This window comes from Lithobates pipiens, unplaced genomic scaffold (genome assembly GCF_037356315.1).
Source record: "Lithobates pipiens isolate NorthernLeopardFrog02 unplaced genomic scaffold, aLitPip1_a1.2 Scaffold_8, whole genome shotgun sequence".
Taxonomy (NCBI): Eukaryota; Metazoa; Chordata; class Amphibia; order Anura; family Ranidae; genus Lithobates; species Lithobates pipiens.
Window position 1 is genome coordinate 285640278 of NW_027507903.1, and position 23188 is coordinate 285663465.

The 23188-nt window shown below is 43.6% G+C and overlaps 1 protein-coding gene across 2 annotated transcripts in view; it reads right to left on the minus strand.

The window, feature by feature from the left end:
- The window catches only part of GAS2L3 (growth arrest specific 2 like 3), a 54065-nt gene that overhangs the window by 16418 nt on the left and 14459 nt on the right, over window positions 1-23188 (minus strand). Inside the window, exons 2-8 of one of the 2 annotated variants that reach the window (XM_077472279.1) lie at window positions 22444-22520; window positions 11889-11932; window positions 11496-11664; window positions 9464-9582; window positions 7858-7999; window positions 1786-1849; window positions 1383-1515 (exon numbers count right to left, since the gene is read on the minus strand). In XM_077472279.1, the coding sequence (XP_077328405.1) occupies window positions 1383-1515; window positions 1786-1849; window positions 7858-7999; window positions 9464-9582; window positions 11496-11664; window positions 11889-11930 (669 nt within the window). In that variant the 5' untranslated portion in view covers window positions 11931-11932; window positions 22444-22520. Of the gene's footprint in view, window positions 1-1382; window positions 1516-1785; window positions 1850-7857; window positions 8000-9463; window positions 9583-10142; window positions 10286-11495; window positions 11665-11888; window positions 11933-22443; window positions 22521-23188 lie in introns of those variants that run through there. The other variant, XM_077472280.1, reaches the window with a different exon arrangement.

A 23188-nucleotide genomic window follows, 5' to 3' on the forward strand; every position in this document is an offset into this window, starting at 1 on the left:
AAAGACCAAAAATGTTGAAAAAAAAAAAAACGCATATTTCTTTGTTTCTGTGACAGAATTATGCAAATTATTAATTTTTCTTCATAAATTTTGGCCACAATTTATACTGCTACATATCTTTGGTAAAAATAACCCAAATTAGTGGATATTATTTGGTCTTTGTGAAAGTTAGAGAGTCTACAAGCTGTGGTGCGAATTGCACAAAATTGATCACACCTGATGTACTGGTGGTCTGTCTCATCTCTTGCGGCCCGAACAAGCCAGGAGAGTACAAACACCCCACAAATTACCCCTTTTTGGAAAGTAGACATTCCAATGTATTTAGTAAGAGGCATAGTGAGTTTTTTGATGTTGTAATTTTTTCCCACAATTCTTTGCAATATTAAGATTATTTATTTTTATTTTTTTCCACAAAATTGTCATTGTAATAGGTTATTTCTCTCACATGGCATGAGTATACCACAAATGACGCCCCAAAATAAATTCTGCTACTCCTCCTGAGTATTATGATACCACGTGTGGGACTTTCACAGCCTGGCCACATAGAGAGACCCAACATGCAGGGAGCACCGTCACGTGTTCTAGGAGCAAAAATTACACATCTAACTTGTTGACTACCCATTACACTTTTGAAGGCCCTGGAGCACCAGGACAATGACACGCGACACTGATGACAAGTGGCATTAATATGTGGCACCGATGACAGATGGCACTAATATGTGGCACGTGACACTGACAGGTGGCACTGATGACAGAAACAGGTGGCACTGGGGACAGATAGCACTAACAGGTGCCACTGGGGGCAGGTGGCACTGGGCGCGGATGGCACTTTTTTTTTTTTTAACTCACGGCCGCTGATCTCTCCCTTCTCACACGCTGTCTGTGTGGGGAGGGAGAGTGGCGCTGAGAGATGATCTCATACGTTTACACACGAGATCATCTCTCATTGGACACGCCGATCGCGCTGTGATTGGCCGTTTACAGCGATCTGTGACTGGCTGTGTCCGGGGGACAAGGCCAGCACAGAACTTCCCCGATGCGCGCCCGCGGCGGCACGCAGAGGGGAAGTAAACAGGAGGACGTCCAGGGACAGCCTCCCGGCAGTTAGCGTCCGCTCTGTAGCCGTCTTTCGGCTATAGGGCGGGCGCGAAGCGACTAATTTGTGTATTTTATATCTGTATTGTGTATTGTGTATTTTATATCTGCCTTGAGTTCAGCTTTAAAATGTTCACATGGCTTTTTGGTTTCAGAATGTAGCTCTTTCCACACCAGTATTCTCTAATCCCAGCACTATAGCATTTAACAAACCGTGTTTGAACTGGTTTCTCCAAGAATACAGCATATCCAAAATGAAGGGATAATAAAATAAAATGCTTTCTTACCGCTTCATGTACATCGTGACAGCAAGATTTTTGTATTGTTGTTGGGATCAGCGGTCCAGACTCCTTTATCAATGTTTCTTCCAGTTCAATTTCCTTCTCTAGTTTTACCAGAACTGGTGGTTCTACTCCATATCTGTTATTAAAAAGGGAGAAAATTGATGAAACTTGTAGAAACAAAGTTTTACTTTTTTTTTTTTTTTTTTTTTTTTTTTTTTATATAAAGTGTGTTGTGATTGACATTCAGAAGTAAAAAAAACTATCATTTTGTTTTGAATCAGCTAGAATCAGTTGATCTCTTTATGAATGAGACTCACAATTTTGGTAACTGTCCAGTCTGATCTTAGTGATTTTGTGGCTGTTAATACATATAAATGTATATATTTTTCTAGTGCTTAGAACTCACCTGGATACAATTCGTCCAACATCTAGAAGACACAGACATACTTGCCGGGGGTCTTTATGCAGCACTAAAAAAAAAAATAAAAAAACATAATACAGTACTTTTTTTTTTATTGATAAAAAATGTTTTCCTGAGCGTGAGATTAGGGATATTAATAAGGGTTGTGTGCATTAGTATTTCTGTTTACATTATACTCCGTCATCACTGCTATGTGTCAGGGTGCCACTGCTGTCTACTGGTTCGTATTCTGAGCCTGCATCTGACAGATGGGCAACTTCCTCTTCATTCTCATCTGTTATGCTCAGAAACATGTAAGCCTCTTCACTAGTGTACCTTTGAGTGGACACTGAGGCCTCTAAAATTTACTGGTACAACTAGTGAGAATCACAGGCAAAAAGAGCACCTGATCGTCAGCGACTGCTTCAAATGCTACCAAAAAAAAATAAAAAGATTTTTTTTTTCTTTTCCCTGCAATTCACCGACCGACACAGCTCCTCTCTGTAACAAATAGGTTGTTAGCCTTATCACTAGGAGAATACTAGGCATAGTTGTAACACAACACTCAGAACTCTTAGTTCCGCCCAGGGGGGGCAGTCCCTCAGGCTACAACCCCCTACCCTGCAAAGCAGCATCAGTACTTCAACAAGCAGTATAAAAACGGAAAGATAAAAAGGAGGGGCGGGTGCTTTGTCGGTTGGTGAATTACAGAGAAAATGATTTTACGGCGAGTACAAAAAATACTATTTTCTCTTCTATTCACCGACCGACACAGGATATCCTCAACAGGAGTGATCACCCAAGACCGCATGAAACTGCGTAAGTAATGCAACAGTGCATTAACCTAACAATACTGCGTTATCGAAAAACCAGGAAAAAAAATATATATATATGTATTGCATGTTCAATTTCAACTACACGGCCACCTGCAAAACTTTACGGCCAAAACAGGCATCAGCTGATGCACTGACGTCTACCTTATAGAACTTGGTAAACATATGGACAGACAACCAGGTCGCTGCCTTACACACCTGAGCAACCGACGCTTGGTGTCGGAAGGCCCAAGACGTTCCGATTTCCCTTGTGGAGTGGGCTGTGACCGGAAAGGGGGGCACCTGCCACTTCAAGGCGTAGGCTTGTACTACAATCTGTCTGATCCACCTGGAAATGGTGGCCGACGAGACCGCCATGTCTTTCTTTGGACCAGCCACTGAAACAAAACAGTGAGTCTGACTTCCAAAAGGGAGCCGTGGCAGACAAATACACCTTCAGAGCCCTAACCACGTCAAGAAGGGCCACAAGGGTGTTTCGGCTTAGGACACAGAGATGGTAATACAATGTCCTCATTGATATGAAAAGCCGAGACCACTTTCAGTAAAAAAGACTGTTGCGGACGCAACACCACCTTATCCCTGTGGATAACCAGATAGGGTGACTTGCAGGACAAGGCCGCCAGTTCCGAAACCCTCCTGGCCGATGTGATGGCCACTAGAAAGACCGCCTTCTGGGAAAGGGTCAAAGGGGGTAAAGGTGGATGCACCGGAGGGACTACATGTCGTACCCCCTGAACAAAGGTACTCACTAAGGAGTGTGATGCCAGGGGTCGTTAAAGACAGCCGAGGCTGAAATTTGCCCTTTGATGGTGCTCAATGCCAATCTCTGGTCTACTCTTTGCTGGAGAAACAGCAGGATCCTAGATATGGAAAAAGAGCACGGATGCCATCCTTTATCCTCACACATGGAGATGTAGGCCTTCCAGGTATGATAATATATCTTCAGAGAAGAAGATTTCCGTGCTCTCAACATAGTTGGAATCACTGAGTCTGACAGACCCCGGTTCCTCAACACCTGGCTCTCAATAGCCATGCCCTTAAAGCCAGCGATGGTAAAGCAGGATGGAGAATTGGACCTCGAGACAGAAGGTCCTCTCGCAGCGGCAGTCGCCAGGGAGCGTCTGCTGCCAGACGCACCAGGTCTGCGTACCAAGGACGCTGAGGCCAATCTGGAGCAACCAGCATCACTGGGATCCCCTCAGCTTCCACTCTACAAAGCAGACGTGGCAACAGTTTCAGTGGAGGAAAGGCATAGATCAGGTGGTACTGATCCCACGGAGCCACCAGCGCATCTGACATGTCGGCCCACGGATCTCTTGTCCTGGACACAAATCTTGGCACCTTCCGATTGAGACGGGAGGCCAGTAGATCCACGTCTGGTGTGCTCCACTTCAGGCACAGCAACCTAAATATCTCCGGATGCAATGCCCATTCTCCTGGGTCCAGCATCTGTCGACTCAGATAGTCTGCCTGCCAGTTCTCCACTCCCGGGATGTAAATGGCCGACAGGGCCGGTATGTGTTGCTCTGCCCACTGAAGTATGCGAGCGACCTCCCGTGCAGCGGCTGAGCTTCTTGTTCCCCCTTGGTGATTGACATACGCCACAGCCGTATGTCAATCATCAAGAGTGATGGGATACCATTTTGTCCAGGAAGAAAATGCCTGAACAAAGATCATATTTTAAAATGGAATAAAGGAGCATGAAGGCATTGTCAAAAGCCGTACTGCGAGATCTTTGAGGGTTATTGCAAGTGCCACATCTCCACATTACTTTACACTAAAATACCACATATGAGACCAAGTCAGTTTAAAGTCATTTTTGCTTGCTTTGGCTATAGAAAAAGGATGGTAAAACCCCTGCCAACTTCTTTAAGTGTATGTCTCACTTGGGAGATTTTACATCACATGGCTCAACGGAAAAACTCTCTAAATGATAAGCCTCTCAGACTGTTGTCTTGGGAACAAGGGTCCATATTGGTTTACCCTCTATTATTGTACTATTAAACTTAAGACTTTTGTACTTTCTGACTCTCAATTCATTCTTCAAGACAATGATAAATCTCCCTAATGCATAAACTGACAGCAATAAAAACCTGACATAGATGTGGGGTGGTGCAGCGGCAGTAAACACAGTCCAGTTGCAGTAAAAGTATTAAAGTTCATGAAAGAAAAACTACCTGGTGGGTAGACAATCTGACTGGGCACACTACCAGAATGTTGCAGCGAGGAGTATACAGTAGGTCTGGGGTGCACCGACAGTATCTGTCTTGAGGGGTGGAATGCGGCTTGGCGTACCCAAAATAGGGAGGCTTCCAGGAAGGATGATGTGTCCCTGCTCTTTCCTTACTCATCTGGAACCTCTCCCTGCTGTTAATTACTGTACTCTTCCCTATGCTACCCATTCACTAAATGCACACCAAGCCTGGGGTGCCAGGGTCTTAAATATACTCCACGATGGTAACCAGAGTCACATTGGACACCAGCATACAATTGGACAGTTCCCCTAGTGACCGAGGAAATGTGTTCCTCTTGACCACCTCCTCCCTCTGCAATGCTGCTTTGGTTTAGTGCCACCTGCAGTGAAGAAAGCAGACTGCACCTGCTAAACAGGGAGCCCAGTACACAGTGATTTTTCTTAATTTACACTTAATAATGACCACAGTTCTAACCTTGGACCCAACCAGCAGCTGGAGCCATTGCAACCCAAAATGGAAGGCATATGCCGCCATTTCTACATAAATAAGGAAGTGTGTGTGTGTAATTATATATATTTATTTATTTATCACACACACACACACACACCTCAATTCCATTGATTGTGTTATAATATATATAAAATTTATTATATAAATAAAAGGAAGAAGCAATTACGAACACAATCACTGCATTGAGTAATTAATCTATTTTTAGTGTTTGATGCTATTCGTACATGTGTGTATTCATGAAGGAAACAATTGCTTTGTAAGAAAATTAACTCTTAAAAAGGTTTACTGAGGCATGGAAATTTAATTGCAATAGAGGATACATTTACACACACATAATGAGCTGTCAAATGTTGTCTGACAAATGTTACACAGCAGCTGTTGGTCAGAAACACTGCCAGAACCTCTAAGGCATTTTCCAGGGCGATTGTGTGAATAGGAGTTAAGGATTCTGAAAACAACTTCTTACAGAGCATTCTCTTGTATCACGTACGGTCACAAGGGTTACTATTTTAAAGAGGGTGTTTGGCTCTAAAAACAGGCTCTCAATAGAATCTATTGTTGAATGTTATTTTTGGTTCATCATAAGAAGAATGTAAGACAAGGCAATCAATGTGCAAAACCAGGTCAGTAAACAAATATTTGCACATAAGTGTTCTAAAAAAATAAAAATAAAAAAAATACATAAACCATCTGACATTCATATGCCTGATACTGGTGAAACTTAAAGCGGACTTCCACCCTAAAGTGGAAGTTCCGCTAATCGGAACCCTCCCCCCCTCAGGTGCTACAATTGGTACCTTTCAGGGAGAGGGGGGGTGCAGATACCTGTATAATCCAGGTATCTGCACCCACTTCCGGGAATAGCTAGCCGCAGATGGCGGAACACAGTTCCCAGGACACAACGGGGACCAGTGAAGACATGCAGTGCGGCTCGCAGTAGGGGACCGGGCAGTGAAGCCGCAACGCTTCATTTTCTGATTTCCTGACAGAGGATGGCGGTGGGGGCAGCCGAGAGACGAGCGATTGCTTGTCATCTGCTGCCGACATCGCTGGACCCTGGAACAGGTAAGTGTCCATTTATTAAAAAAGTATTTTTTTAAAGGTGGTACTCCTCTTTAAAAGGGTTGGAAACCCTTGGGTTTGCATCCTGTGGAATTTCCCACAACGGAGACGCACTCTCTCTGCCCCGGGTTCTCGGCTCTTAATTAGGATTGATAGCAACGCAGCCATTGGTTCCCAAATCCAATGGCATGGCACTGAGGGGCGGGGCCGAGTCTGGCATTCTGTGCCCCCCGGGAAAGCGCTTCTCCTAGGGGGTTATACGATGCAGCGAGGAGCTACCAGTGCCACCGGGGGACCCCAGAAGAGGATGATTGGGGCCACAGTGTGCAAAACGAACTACACGGTGGAAGTATAACATGTTTTAACATGAAGCTTTACAATCACTTTAACCGCTTCCCGACCAAGATGATGTATGTCGGCAGAATGGCACGGAGAGAGGCAAATTGGCGTACAGGTACGTCCCTTTAAAATTGGTGCCGTGCCATAGCGTGCCGGTCGGGAACCCTGTGAGTCCGACCACGTGTCCTGGGGACTCGATCGACGCGGGGATACCCGCGAACGTCTCACGGGGAGATGCCGGTGTAAACAGCATCTCCCCGTTTTGCCTAGCAACAAGTAACAATGATCTCTGCTCCCTGTGTAGAGATTAGTGATCTGTAAATCACAGCCACGCCCCCCACAGTTAGAAACACTTAACCCCTTCACTGCCACCTCCTGGTTAACCCCTTCACTGCCAGTGTCATTTACACAGGAATCAGTGCATTTGTATAGCAAAAAAAAGGGCATACATTTTGTTTGGGTACAGCATTGCACGATCGTGCAAGTGTCGTAATGCAAAAAATGACATTGTCATTAAGGGGACAAATCCTTCCGGTCCTTAAGTGGTTAAGGTGCTGGAGTTCCCCTCCCCAACCCTCTTTTTTTTACCCGAGCCTGATCCAATCCAGCGATGTGCATGACCACAGCGGCTCCAACTGCTGTCACTCTTCTCACTGGACAGACTGATAGCAGCGGGAGCCATTTGCTCCCACTGCTGTCAATCAAAAGCTGTGACACAGGAGTGGGGGTGCAGCAGCAGGACTCGGGAGAGTCCATGCGTTGCCCCCATGGAAAGCAGCTTTCCGCGGGGACACCTGATGAAGAGGAGGGGCCTTGAGTGCCGGCAGGGGACCCCAAAAGAGGAGGATTTGGGCTGCTCTGTGCAAAATCACTGCATAGAGCAATAAAAGGGAAAACCCCCACACAACACACACACACCACGATTTTTTATAATCACTTTATGGTTGGAATGGGGAAAGCATAACCCAAAACGGCAAAGTGAATAGCCAGGTACCCAAAATATATATATTTTTTCCACCCTTTTACTTTTGGGAAATTCTCTCCATTAGTTTGTCTTTCAGCGTTCTGTGTCATTGTTTGCTTGTCTATAAAAAATAAATAAAACACAACCTCCATTATAGACATTATGTCCAACTTACCCAAGCCCTCAGATTCAAAAAGGTAAGCTTCATCCACTCCAATGCCTCTGCACCAGCGGAGAAAGTTGGCAGTGTTGTCCCGAGCAAAAAACGAGCCAGCCCGAGCATCTTTTCTGCATGGAACTCTTCTCATGGGCACACCCTGGCAAGGAAAAGGGTAATAGTGCATATCATTAGAGACCAGATTTTAAACATTGAGATAACACTATAATTGAGAACACTATACTAGCACAAAGTCTAAAATATCACATATGAATGCACTGAATCCTTTAAAGCCCCAGTCCAGTTAATAAAAAATAAAACACTAATTCAAGTAAAAAACTAGCAGCTTTCATTGTTATAATTATTTTTTTCTCCCCCTTAGAATCACCAATCTGTGATCCAGTCCTTTCCCAGGTTGAATGATGACCAGCATCATTCAACCAACTTCCGTGTGAGCCCAGAATGTCATGGACACACCCCCTGAGTGCGTGTCATCAAGCAAGCTCAGGAGGTGAATGTTGCAGAATATGTCTCACATATCCCTACATGTATGAGCGCTTTTCTTTGCAGCATTCTGGACCACCCACCTCCAAATAAATATTCTAAGGGAATCCCAGCAGCAAGTTGAGCTTTGAAGAAAAAAAAAAAAAAAAAAAAACACTCTAGAGGAAAAAAAATTCTGGAGACGTCAGGAATAAAGAATTTTATTTGGTGTTAAACCTAGTAGACAGTATTCAGTCTTTTTCGTTCGACCCAGCAGGCTGAACGGAGAAAAAAATAAATAAATAAATAAAAGGTGGGGGGGGGGGGGGGGGGGGGAGAAGAAGAAGAAGTTGGAGGAGCCGATGTACTAACATTGCATAGTTTGTACATCGATCTACTTAGCTGATCTATTATGTTGACAGGGTGATGCGAGTGCCTCCCCCCCTCCCCCCAGAACACACCTGTCAATGCTCTCAGCTGATCATGTGCCCTCCGGTCGAACTGCTGGCTTCTGTAGAACCAGCTGCCGCACATGCAAACTGAATGTCGGTCAGTTACTGTTGAATCAGCCAATGCCACCCGATATTCAGCTTATGTGTACGACCCTTTAGACTCACTCTGGAGCTGAACTACAATATGCACTAACCTTCACCAACCCACTGTAAATTTATAGCTTTTCTGATTGATTTTCACACTGATACATTACACAATTATCTGGTGGTGGAGGAACAGCTGTTGTGGTAACAAAAGTTTTACACCAGCTAATAACCTGGCAAGTTAAAGAATAACTAGAGGCAAAACTAGACTGATGAAAGGTTTTTATGGTGGTCTGTGTAACCATTAGGGGGATGCACACATTCTAATCGTCCGAAAGTAACCAGAAATAAAAGTTTTCTAGGTGTCTATGGTTAGGTGTCCCCACTGGAAGAAGATGTATTTGTAATAGCAATACATTTATTGTCATTGCAAAGTTATGTTGGTAGTTTTTTTAATTTAATTTATGGGTGTTTAGGTTATAGGGGTGACCTTTTTTTTTACCTTTACCATAGTATATAAAATAAAGATATCACAAAAATTGGATTAAACTCATATTAGTGTTAACAAGCCCTGCATTCCCAACAATCAAGAGCCAAACACTTACCATCAACTCTTCAGGAGAGCAGCATCTCCTCATAGTGTCCTGTACAACATGGATGAGTTGGCAGAGATGAACACCATTGTCGAGATCATCCATAAACTTCTCACTTCTTACTTCCACACCTGTAAAAAGATACCATGTCTTAAGAAAAGTTCACATATGTACCTTAATTAGATGTATTATGTGAATGACTAGGACATCCTTTTTCTATACCGATCCCGGTATCCCTAACTAGCTCCACCCCGACAACTGAGCAGTCAAAACACTGCTGATCTCTAAGCTCTCCCACTCTGCTCTGAGCAGAGAGTGCTAGGCTTAGGAGGGGGCGGGAGGGACTGGCTCAGCCTCTCAGCGGCATACTGGGAGGCTGAGCAATTTGCAGCTCCAGGCATTTGGGTGAATACCGACCTTATGGTTGGGACATTTCCTGAGCCTGGACCCACTGAGCAATGTCAGTGGACAGTGGGCTTTAACCCACTGTCAGCTCAAAACAGGTTACAGGAGTGCAGAACGAACTGGCCTCCTGTGATCCGTAGAAGTATAGCCAAAATAGCTTTGGCTATACTTCTTTAAAGAGACACTACTGTTTTTACCCTTCTCCATTTGGTAAATACTGCTAAAGTATGAAAAGTCTAAATGTATTGTTTTATTTCTCTGGAACAATGTGAGAAAGTTTAAGAACCTTCAAGTCTTTAGTGCCGTTTGTGATCTCTTTTGGCGAGTTTTTGAAATTGCAATCATCAGGACAGGGACCGATGACTTTTTTTTTTTTCACAGCTGGGACACGGTTGGGATACTGTTGGGCTCTAACCCTCCTCCAATCTATTCAAAACTGTAAACATGTGACCAAAGATTTCCACTTTAATATTAAGGAAACAAATAAAAATTCACATTTTAAAATATAGCTACAATGGAAAGATTGTGTACCCTACAAAGTGATTTGATTTCCAACTAAAACTAGCCATACACAGATTTCTGTCATTTGTGGTTTTAACTAGAGAACCCCAGGAAAATTCCTCCTCCACTGCTGGCTAATACATTCTGGCATCGACAGCTGTCTAAATACCTGAACAGTGACTGCATCTGGCTGAAAGCAATCACTGGTTGGCCAACAATTTTCCACCTGGCTACTTTAAGAACCCTTTCACACTGAGGCGCTTTGCAGGCACTAAAGTGCTAAAAATAGTGCCTACAAAGTGCCCTGAAAGAGCCACTCAGGGCACTCCAATGTGAAAGTCCTGAGGGCTTTCACACTGGAGCAGTGCGCTTTGCAGGATGGTCAAAAAAGTCTTACAAGCCACATCTTTGGAGAGCTGTATTTACTGCTCCTAAAGCGCCCCTTTCCATTGAAAACAATGGGGCAGTGCTCCAAACCCGCCTGCAGCGGCACTTTGCGGGGGGGGGGGGCGTGGTTTTAAACCCTTTTCAGCGGCTAGTGGGGGTTAAAACTGCCCGCTAGCAGCCAATCAGTGCTGCTAAAATGACTGTAGAGCGCCGCTAAATATAGCACCGCTTTACTGCCAGCACGCTGAGCGCCCCAGTGTGAAAGTAGCCTAACAAAAGTCAACATTTGTCAAGCCAGGTGGTGCCGACAGGGCCACTCATGGATTAAATTTTGCCAGATTCCTGATGAAATTCCAGCCATGATTGGCAGGCTTATTTTAAAATTAAAAAAAACAAAAAAAACAATATAGTTACTAGTTTATGCCACAACAATGACTTTTCATGGACTAAAACAATAATATACAAAAACATAGCAAAAAGCATGCTGCTAAAAAAAATAAAATGTAATTATAATAAAAAACCACTGTAGTCAAAATCACAGCTCATCGGCTGGAATTTATAGATCATGTGCACTTGTGCCTCATACTTTACTATTCAAACACATTTTATTCCTTTTCTCCATAAAGGAGTTTCTATTTCAGGGGCATAAGCACTATAACAAAAATAACAATGTTTGGTATGGTGTTGAATACTCCTCAAATCAGTCAGCACCCAGTATTTATGAGTATATTAAATACATAGTAGTACCTACCCAACAAGTCACTCAGCCATATTGCCAGATCTTCCTGCATTGGTACCAGGGTGGCAGCATGGCGCACAGCCAACCACTGATCGTACTGAGAAACATCAGACAGACCCGGACCATGTCTGGGAGTCAAAGGACTTCTCTGAGTTATTAGCAGATCATCTCCAAACCAAACCTGCAATGAAAGAACTACAGTCAATTGGAAGACACCAGCTAGCAGAAAAACTTTCCTTTTTTGGGGGTTAGCAATGCCCGTAACTAAAAGCTTGCTATCTGCAAAATAGTTCTCTGAAGCAGAGGAAATTTTCTAAAAAAAACAGATGTAGGAGCATTGTCAATACTGAATGCAAACGACATTGCCAATATAAAATAAAGTACTAGTAAAGGATGACAACATACCTGCACTGCGTTATGCATTGCTCTCTGGGAATTGGTCTCCATTTCTAAATAAAGAAGAAGGTAAAAACACAAATTACCAAAAACTAGAAAAGATTCTATGGAGAAACCAAAAAAAGCATAACACCAGCATTCTATCAGTTGATGCTATAGCTATATGGGACAGGAAACAACGCTTATTAAAAGGCTTATTTATAAAGCAGTTAAATGTAACTTTCACCAAATATTTACTGCAGCTGCATCTTCCTGGTGCATGCGTTTAAGATTACTGGGATTATAAATCAACTGTGAATATTACATTTATTGGTTTATGAATATGCCCTTGACAGCTCAAATCCAGGCACAAAAAAAACTTATAAATATATTCCTCAATAGATACAGAGGATACACTGTGCTCAGCATAAATGACTACACCCTTTTGAAAGGTAAGATTTTAATATATCTCAATGAACACAAGAACAATTTCCAACATTTTGAGAGCACTGAGTTATATAAAACATTTGTTTAGCTCCATTACATGAAAATAAGGTTAATACAACTTACAAAATCTTCAGTTTTACTCAAATTAGTTGATGCAAAAACGAATACACCCCACAACAAAAACTACTACATCTAGTATTTTGTATGACCACCATGATTTGTAAGGGCAGCACCAAGTCTTCTAGGCATTGAATGGACAAGCTGGGGACACATTACAACATCTATCCTTTCCATTCTTCAAGAACAATCTCTTTAAGAGCCTGGATGCTGGATGGAGAGTGATGCTCAATTTGTCTCTTCAGAATTCCCTAAAGATGTTTGATTAGGTTCAGATCAGGCGACATACTTGACCACTGAATCAGTTTCACCCTGTTCTTCTTCAGAAATGCAACAATGGCCTTAGATGTGTGTTATGGATCATTGTCATGTTGGAAAAGTGCATAACGACCAAGGGCATGGAGTGATGACAGCATCTTCTTTTTCAATATAGGAGCAGCACATCTGTGAATTGATGATAACATCAATGAAATGTAGCTCCAACATCCAGCCGCACTCATGCAGCCCCAAAAATGGACACTGCCACCACCACCACGTTTCACTGTAGGCACCATGCATTTTTATTTGTACTCCTTACCTTTGCTACACCATAGTTTTGAAGCCATCAGTTTCAAAGTAAACTTGCATGGCAATTTTCTTCAACCCTTCTCAGAAGACGCTCCTGTTTAGGTGTTAACGTCTGTGGATGGCCTGGATGGCTGCAGTTCCCATCTTCCTGGAGGGGATGAATCAGGAGGCTAGTCGTCTGGTGTGGTCTATTAGCACTGGAGCTGGACCCAGTAGGGTGGAGGCTTAGCCATTCCCCCTTGCTGTGAACTGGGCGGCTGTAGATGCCACGTTTTGTGGGCTGTCCTTAAGCCCACCTCCGGCACCCAGCGGCCACGAGTGTCGACACCGACCCATTTGCATGCTCATGTCTTACCGGATGTGCACGCTGCTAGTATCAGTATCAGAGCATTTGCCCAAGTACTTGTACACATGCAAATGCTCCGATGCTTGGGCAGCCTCACACACACACACACACACACACACACACACACACACACACACACACACACGACTTTACAGTCACTTTAAGGTCTATAGGCCAAATCTGGCCACAGATCAAACTGCCACATTCCACCATAGTGATAAAAAAAAAAAATTGAAGGCGCAGTATGGAAATTTTTTCTTGATGTAACAAAAAAAGAAACCTATACAAAATTTGAAGAGCTTTCAAACTAAACTCATTGATTCAATGATGGCAAATGCACCAATAAAACTATTTTAAACATTTATGTATGGTCAAAACAAAAAAATTCTACTGGTGTATGACTGAGAACATAAACCTAGCTTAAAAGAATGTATTTAGTGAATAATCATTAACTAGTCAAACTCAGAATGGTGCAAGGTTGTCTGTAGTGTTCCCCAAGGTTCAGTTTTTGGGTTGTTACTTTTTAACTTACCGTATTTATTGGCATATAACACACACACCCCAAGCTTAGGAGGGAATTTTAAGGGAAAAAAAAAAAAAAAAAAAAAAAAAAAAAACTTACATTTAGATGCCCATCAGTGCAGCCTTGCCCAGTGTCCATCTGCAGTTTAAATATGGCGCTGCCGGGGGGCGTGGCCGGCAGCCGAGGAGTATGGCCGCAGTGTGAAAGAGCTCCGTCCACAGCCAATACACCGGAGCAATCTACGACATCCCTGAGCGGATTTTAACGGCGGTTTTTATCCCCCTGTGGTCGGGCAGAGGTGCGGACCATGTCGAAACGGAGAAAGGAGGCTAAACGACTTAGCCGCATGACGGATTTTTACCGTCAGCCCCGCGGAGTACAGGCCCAAGATGGCGCCGGACGGTCGGAGAGCGGGGAGAGCAGTAAACATGCTGATGGGGATCTACAGATGCCAGACATGCCTACACGCCGGAGGGACACTTCGGGGAGAGGTAATCAGATTTCCCCTACAGCTTCCTCCACATCTAGCCCCATTAAAGCCAAGCAGCCCCATGTTCAGAGAGAGGAGGAGGAAGGCATGTGTAATGCTCCCCTTGATGACACGAGGGAACTGCAAGACTCCATCCTTGAATTCCCCACTAATAATTTGCCAGTAATTGACACCACACTTAAAGATATGTTGGTATCTCTCAGAAGTACGCTGCATGCAGATATTCTATCACTTACTAAACACTTTAACCACTTTCAGACCGGACCATTTTGCTGGTAAATGACCAGAGGTCTTTTTACACTTTGGCACTGCGCTGCTTTAACTGGTAATTGCGCGGTCATGCAATGTTGTACCCAAACAAAATTTGCGTCCTTTTCTTCCCACAAATAGAGCTTTCTTTTGATGGTATTTGATTGCCTCTGCGATTTTTATTTTTTGCGATATAAACGTAAAAAGACCGCAAATTTTGAAAAAAAATGATATTTTCTACTTTTTGTTATTAGAAAAATCCAATAAACTCAATTTTAGTCATACATTTAGGCCAAAATGTATTCAGCCACATGTCTTTGGTAAAAAAAAAGTCAATAATTGTATATTTATTGGTTTGCGCAAAAGTTGTCACATCTACAAACTAAGGTACGTTTTCTGGAATTTACGCAGCTTTTAGTTTACGACTGTCTATCTCATTTCTTGAGGTGCTAAAATGACAGGGCAGTACAAAACCCCCCCAAATGACCCCATTTTGGAAAGTAGACCCCCTAAGGAAATTGATAAGAGGCATGTTGAGCCCATTGAATATTTTATTTTTTTGCCTCAAGCGATTGAATAATGACAAAAAAAAAATTTTTTTTTTTTTTTTTACACAAAGTTGTCACTAAATGATATATTGCTCACACATGCTATGGGCGTATGTGAAATGACACCCCAAAATAAATTCTGCTGCTTCTCCTGAGTACGGGGATACCACATATGTGGGACTTTTTGGGAGCCTAGCCGCGTACAGGGCCCCGAAAACCAAGCACCGCCTTCAGGCTTTCTAAGGGCGTAAATTTTTGATTTCACGCCTCACTACCTATTACAGTTTTGAAGGCCATAAAATGCCAAGATGGCACAAAACCCCCACAAATGACCCCATTTTAGAAAGTAGACACCCCAAGCTATTTGCTGAGAGGCATGTTGAGTCCATGGAATATTTTATATTTTGCCACAAGTTGCGGGAAAATTACAAACTTTTTTTTTTTTTCACAAAGTTGTCACTAAATGATATATTGCTCACGCATGCCATGGGCATATGTGAAATGACACCCCAAAATAAATTCTGCTGCTTCTCCTGAGTACGGGGATACCACATATGTGGGACTTTTTGGGAGCCTAGCCGCGTACGGGGCCCCAAAAACCAAGCACCGCCTTCAGGCTTTCTAAGGGCGTTACAGTTTTGAAGGCCATAAAATGCCAAGATGGCACAAACCCCCCCCCCCAAATGACCCCATTTTAGAAAGTAGACACCCCTAAATTTAGGGGTACACTAGTGAGACTAGGTAATAAATGGCGGGTGCCCTGAAACTATAAAAAAATAACTAACCAACCAGCGTCACCTGTAACAGTTATATGGTGATCACTGGTGAAAGGGTTAACTAGGGGGCAATCAGGGGGCTTTATGCGGTAGTATATGGGGGTCCCTGGCGCTATAAAAAGCTGCGGCGAACCTAAATACCTACCTGCCTAACTAGCGTCACCTGTGACACTAATACAGCGATCAGAAAAACGATCGCTTATTAGGCTGGGTTCACACTGGAGCGATGCGGGAACGCCACGAATGCGCGGCGGGTTCCCGCATCGCATGCCTCCCGGCGGCAGTTCACACTGCCCTATGCGAACTGCTGGGAGTGTCAGTGAAATGTTAATGACACCCCCAGATCAGTTCGCATATCGCAGTGCGATCTGCAAACTTGGATCGCATGGTGTGAACACCCATGCGATCCGATTCTGCTGCGGACCAAAAAAAGGGTCCCGTGCGAGTTTGCGGCGGGTGCGGCGGGTGCGACACGAATTCAGCCATACTATCTGTATAGCTGAACTCGAATCGCACAGAGATCGGATGTGATTTGCACTGCAGTGCGGTGCGAATCACATCCGTTCTCATAAACCGCTGCAATGTGAACCCAGCCTTAGTGACACTGGCGACGGGGGGTGATCACGGGGTTAAACCTTTATTGGGGGGGTTAGGGGGGTACCTTAGAACTAAAGGGGGCTAACCCTAACTGCCCTAACAGTTATTAGTCACAAATGACACCTGCCGGGTGATCAGGGGGTTAAACCTTTATTAGGTAATAAATGGCGGGTGCCCTGAAACTATAAAAAAATAACTAACCAACCAGCGTCACCTGTAACAGTTATATGGTGATCACTGGTGAAAGGGTTAACTAGGGGGCAATCAGGGGGCTTTATGCGGTAGTATATGGGGGTCCCTAGCGCTATAAAAAGCTGCGGCGAACCTAAATACCTACCTGCCTAACTAGCGTCACCTGTGACACTAATACGGCGATCAGAAAAATGATCGCTTATTAGGCTGGGTTCACACTGGAGCGATGCGGAAACGCCGCGAATCCGCGGCGGGTTCCCGCATCGCATGCCTCCCGGCGGCAGTTCACACTGCCCTATGCGAACTGCTGGGAGTGTCAGTGAAATGTTACTGACACCCCCAGATCAGTTCGCATATCGCAGTGCGATCTGCAAACTCGGATCGCATGGTGTGAACACCCATGCGATCCGATTCTGCTGCGGGCCAAAAAAAGGGTCCCGTGCGAATTTGCGGCGGGTGCGGCGGGTGTGGCGGGTGCGGCGAATGGCTGAACTCGAATCGCACAGAGATCGGATGTGATTTGCACTGCAGTGCGGTGCGAATCACATTCGTTCTCATAAACCGCTGCAATGTGAACCCAGCCTTAGTGACACTGGCGACGGGGGGTGATCACGGGGTTAAACCTTTATTGGGGGGGTTAGGGGGGTACATTAGAACTAAAGGGGGCTAACCCTAACTGCCCTAACAGTTATTACAGTCACAAATGACACCAATGCAAAAAAAAAAAAAAAAAAAAAAAAAATGACATTGGTGTCACTGTGACTGGGGGGCAGGGGTAATTGGGGGGGTGATCGGGGGGTAAAGGGGGGGTGTGAGTGTGCCTGGCATGTTCTACTGTGTGTGGGATGTGTTGGTGCAACTCACTGATCCGCTCTCCTCCGTGTCGGAACGAAAAATACCGACACGGAGGAGAGAATACATCACTTCCTCTCCTGTGTTTACATTACAGGAGAGGAAGTGATGTCACCGGGGATTTCCATTCGTCGGGAGCGATCGCGAGGGGGTGGCCATGAATGAATGGCCGTCCCCTCGTCCGGGATCGCTCCCGAACGAAAACCGACCGCCGCAGGCACCGGGCGGGGGCCCGATCGGGCCCCCGACCCGCGGGAGGCAAAGCACGTACATGTACGTGCTTATGCCTGCCCGTGCCATTCTGCCGACGTACATCGGCGTGAGGCGGTCGGCAAGTGGTTAAGGAAGAAGTGAAGGCGGTAGATACAAGGGTGTCACATGTGGAAAGGAAGATGGGTGAATTTGCGGGGACTATTAACAAAGTAATTGACGCTCATAATGAGAGGGAAGATGAAATTTTAGCCCTGAAGGGGAAAATGGCCGACCTCGAGGACCGCTCGAGGAGGAACAATATAAAAATTAGAGGCATCCCAGAAACGGTCAAGAATCCGGACCTCCTTGTCTACTTCCAAAAAATCCTACAGGAAGCTTTACCAGAAGCGTCAGTGGCGGATCTCTCGATAGACAGGATCCATAGGCTCCCTAAGCCCAAACATATTCCGGACCATCTACCGAGAGACACGATTGTAAGGATCCACTTTTTTCAAACGAAAGAGAAGTTTCTTATGTGTGTCCGCAATCCTGATGACATTCCTCCAGCTGCTCAAGGCCTATCCTTTTTCCCTGATTTCTCAGCCTTCACGATGCAGAGGCGCAGAGGTATGGCAACCATTACAAAGCCATTAAGAAATCACCGCATCCCATATAAATGGGCCTACCCAGCGAAACTTCTGGTCTCAAAGGACGGTGCGACAATTGCTATTAAATCGGTGGAAGACGGGCTTCGACTTCTTCGCGAATGGCGGATCTTGGATTTTGATGATGGCTCTCGCTCCGGATCTCCTTCATCCCGAACAGGATCTCCAGCCTGGCCGAGGCAAATTTCGGACTGATAGCTCAGGGTTACTTCCAATTATCATTCATTAGGCTCCGGTGTGTGGCGGACTATGGTTAAGCTCTTTATACCCTCTAGCAGTTAAGGGTTATTTTTCCCACTGATTCGCGTGAATCTTTTTTTTTTTTAAATTTGTTTTTGTTCTTAAAAATTTTTGATAAGGTGTATTTGGTACAATCTAGTCATACGGTACTACAGTTTCTGGCACGCTACTTGGGGTTTAATACGGACTACGATCTCTCCCATAGGGAGGGGGCAGGTTTCTGTTGGAACATTTGTTCTGGTCGCAGATTAGTCAGCGATCCTTGGTTTTTCATCCTTTTTCACACTAACTTTTGGACTCAGCAATATACCTATTTTCCTGGGTGGTTTTGTGCTCCTTTTGGGCTTTACCTGAATATATACTGGGACTTGCTGGTGATAAACTACTCCATACTGTCTAAGTGCTTTCATCCAAGAGGTTAACTTTGAGAGAGCCACAACATGGGTTTCAAGATAACATCATTTAACGTACGAGGCTTAAATAGCCCTCACAAGAGGAGCATGCTTTGGAAAGAAGCGTTTAAAATCAATAGTGACATTTTGTGTCTGCAGGAAACCCATTTTGTGGACTCTAAACATCCGCAATTGAGTAACAGACGTTTCCCGTCATCCTTTTTCTCGAATGCTCAGAAGAAACATAGGGGGGTAGCAATATTGATTAGAGATACTCTTCAGTTTAAATGTCTACAGGTCGAAATAGATAAAGCAGGCAGGTACATTATTTTAATTGGAGAGATTGATGGTACAGTATATACAATAGTGAATGTTTATGTCCCGAACAGTAAGCAATTGTCCTTCCTACATAAAGTAAAGAAGAAAGTGGATGCAGTGCGCAGGGGTTTCCTTTTGTTCTGCGGTGATTTCAATACTATCCCTAACCAGACTTTGGATGTCTCATTTCGTCTCCACAAATCCAGGGCGAGGGTCACACTTGCGCACTTCATGTCCAAAGCGGGATTGTTTGATGTGTGGAGGTGCCAACATTCTACAGAACGCGACTACTCCTACTTTTCTAGTGCACATAATTCGTACTCTAGAATTGATTTATTCTTAGTAGACAAATTTCTTTTACAGAAGGTTGGCATGTCCTGCATTCATACTATCTCATGGTCAGACCATGCTCCTATATCCATGGTTATAGAAGGGAAACAGGCCGAAACTAGAGCTAATAGGTGGAGAAACGACACGTCTTTATTTTCTCATCCCAATCTTCTGCAGGAAATCACTTCCGAGATTCGAGAATTTTTTGATTGCAATGTAGGGTCGGTTTCTGACCCTTTTACATTATGGAACTCACACAAGGCCTTTATGAGAGGGGTCCTCATCAAAATGGGCAGTACAGCTAAAAAACAGAGAACCCAGAAAATAGATGGCCTTCTCGCCCAAATTGAAAAATTAGAATCTCTCAATAAGCAGGCCCCAGATAACATTTGGAAATCACAATTAGAAAGCCTTAGACATGAGCTTAGACTACTTTTGATCTCCAACCATGCATATACAATGAAAAAATGGAAGGCCCGCTGGTATCAACAAGGAAACAGGGCGGGTAAACTTTTAGCAAAACAGACGAGGGAAAAAGTCGTTAAACAGAAAATCCATTTTATTCATCACCCGACCAGTGGAGCTAGAGTAGCTAACCCAAAAGACATAGCCAATGCCTTTAGGGACTATTACAGCGCTCTATACAATCTAAAGAATGATGAGTCTGTCCCACAACCAACTCCGGAAAAGATTGACAGTTTTCTAAATAACATTTCACTCCCATCTATTGCCCAGGAACAACTGTCGGCGCTGAATGATCCCATTACGATTAACGAACTCCGAAAAACAATTCTAACACTACCATTAAATAAATCTCCAGGTCCAGACGGGTTCTCCTCTGAATATTATCGTACCTTCTATCCCGTTTTTGATCAATATTTATTAAGCGCCTTTGAAAAAGCTTTGTCAACTACGTCGTTTCCCCCAGAAATGTTAGCAGCAACGGTCATAACTTTACCCAAACCAGGCAAATCACCGGATGCCCCTCAAAATTTTAGGCCCATTTCATTGTTAAATGTCGACGTCAAGATTTATGCTAAAATAGTAGCCAATAGATTGGCGAAAATTCTACCATCATTAATTAAAAACGACCAGGTAGGATTTGTTCAGGGCCGCCAAGCACCAGATGCAACTAGGAAAATAATAAACTTAATCCATGCAGCGGAAGCCTCGGGGGACCCTTCTCTGTTTCTGACTTTAGATGCAGAGAAGGCCTTCGATAGGGTCCATTGGGGGTACCTGGAGCGGGTATTGGATAAATTTGGTATAGTAGGAAACATTAAATCGGCAATCATGGCATTATATACTTTCCCGTCTGCTATGGTATTCACGGAAGGCATGTTCTCCGACAGCTTTAACATTACTAATGGGACTCGTCAGGGGTGTCCGTTGTCACCCCTGATTTTTGCACTCTTAATGGAACCCCTAGCTGAAACGATTCGTACAAATACAAGCGTTTCGGGTATCCCTATTTTAAAGGAATCATATCCTATCACATTATTTGCGGATGACGTTATTTTGTCCCTGTCCAATCCACTCAGCTCACTTCCAGCAGTGCATGGCATCCTGGAACAATTCAACGAAATTTCATATTATAAGGTGAATGCATCTAAATCTAATATGCTTGCGATAAACGTCCATGAAAACATTAAACAAAAGCTAGTTAAAAACTTTCCATACCCATGGACAGACCAACCAATTCAATATTTGGGGATAAAAATCTTATCTCCCAGCAAAGGGCTGTTTAGAGCGAACTTCATTCCACTCCTATCCTCCCTACAACAAGAACTAGACAGACTTGGGAAATTTTATCTCACTTGGATGGGTAGATTAGCAGTATACAAAATGCTGATTCTCCCTAAAATATTATATTTGTTAAATATGGCGCTGCCGAGATGCACAGAGCCGTCCTGTGTATCTCGGCTCCTCTCGCAGTCCCGCCCTATGATGGACATAACATAGGTCCAATGGCGGGACTGGGCGTGACAGTGAGCGGAGCCGATATACATACATAGCCGAGTGTACTCGACTAGTCTCGGCTCCGCTCACAGACATGGCCAGTCCTTGTGTTATGTCCATCATGGGGCGGGACTGGGCGTGACTGAGCAGAGCCAAGACTAGCCAAGTACAATCGGCTATGTATGTATGTATATCGGCGCAAAATCGGCGTATAACACGCACCTACGATTTTCCCCTGATTTTAAGGAGGAAAAAGGTGCGTGTTATAAGTCGATAAATACAGTACTTGTAAAGCTAAAAACAATAGGAGAACACTTGTGAGTTTTTACATCCCCAGGTTTTTGTGTGTGTAACCCAAGTATAGATACTAGTGCTTCAACTAACGATTATTTAAATAATCGATTAGTTGGCCGATTATTTTTTCGATCAATTAAAAACAAACAAACAAACACACAAACACACACACACACGGTGTGACCCAGGCCTGAGATGTTTAGTAACATAATGGGGTTAAAAAAAAAAAAAAAACGAAAATTAGTACAAAAAGAGCAAATAATCGCTACTGTAAGGGGTTAATTTTTTACTATGGGACAGTGAAGTAATATTTAGGGCTAATTTTTAGTTTTTTTTAACCTCATTATGTTAGTGGCCGATTAATCAATTATGAAAATAGTAATTGATTAATTTCATAATCGATTTGTTGTTGCTGATATATACGTTAGCATTGTTTCATGCAATTATGCATTTTCCCCATAGAACATATTAAGCAAGCAGAGAAAACTCACTAGGCGTTGAGGAACTTCAGTTGCACATTTTCTGATTACAATCCCCACTATATGCCTTTAGCACCATGATCCATGACCTACAAAAAAGGGAAATAAAATAAAGATGCATCAGTCAATTATCCCTTCATATATTAAACAAATATACAGTATAATGTACTACTGTTTATATAAGATAAAGTACTCTGTCAGTATTTAATTATCAGTGTTGAGAAATAAGGCAATACTGTCCTCTTTTTTTTTTGATAATTTACTAATGAACAATAAATGTTATTTGGATTTAGTACTACATGTACAGGCAGTCCCCGAGTTACACACACAAATTACACTTATGAACAAACCTACAATCCTTATTGTGTTAGTAACTCAGGGACTACCTGTATTATGTTTTTTTGTTAGCAGGAGGTAGGATATAAGCAGAGAGCACACCACTGGAGTAGCACAGGGTGGAGAGGTCATCTGTGACCGCACCATAAACCATCTCCATCATATATCATTAGGGTGCATTTAGAAACACAGACTATAGCTGGTACAATCCAATATAGCTAGTTCAAAAACAGAAAAACAGGCAATAAAAACCTGAATTGCTAAAAGGGGAAACCAAGGCATTGGAACAAAGATCTGTAGCGAAATGCCCATTACATATTTTTTTGAAGGGAAGGTTTTTAAACCAATTTAAAGTAACAAAAACATTTTCTAACATTAGGTCTCATTATCTGGGTTGTCTTCCTCTCTTTTAAAAAAAAAA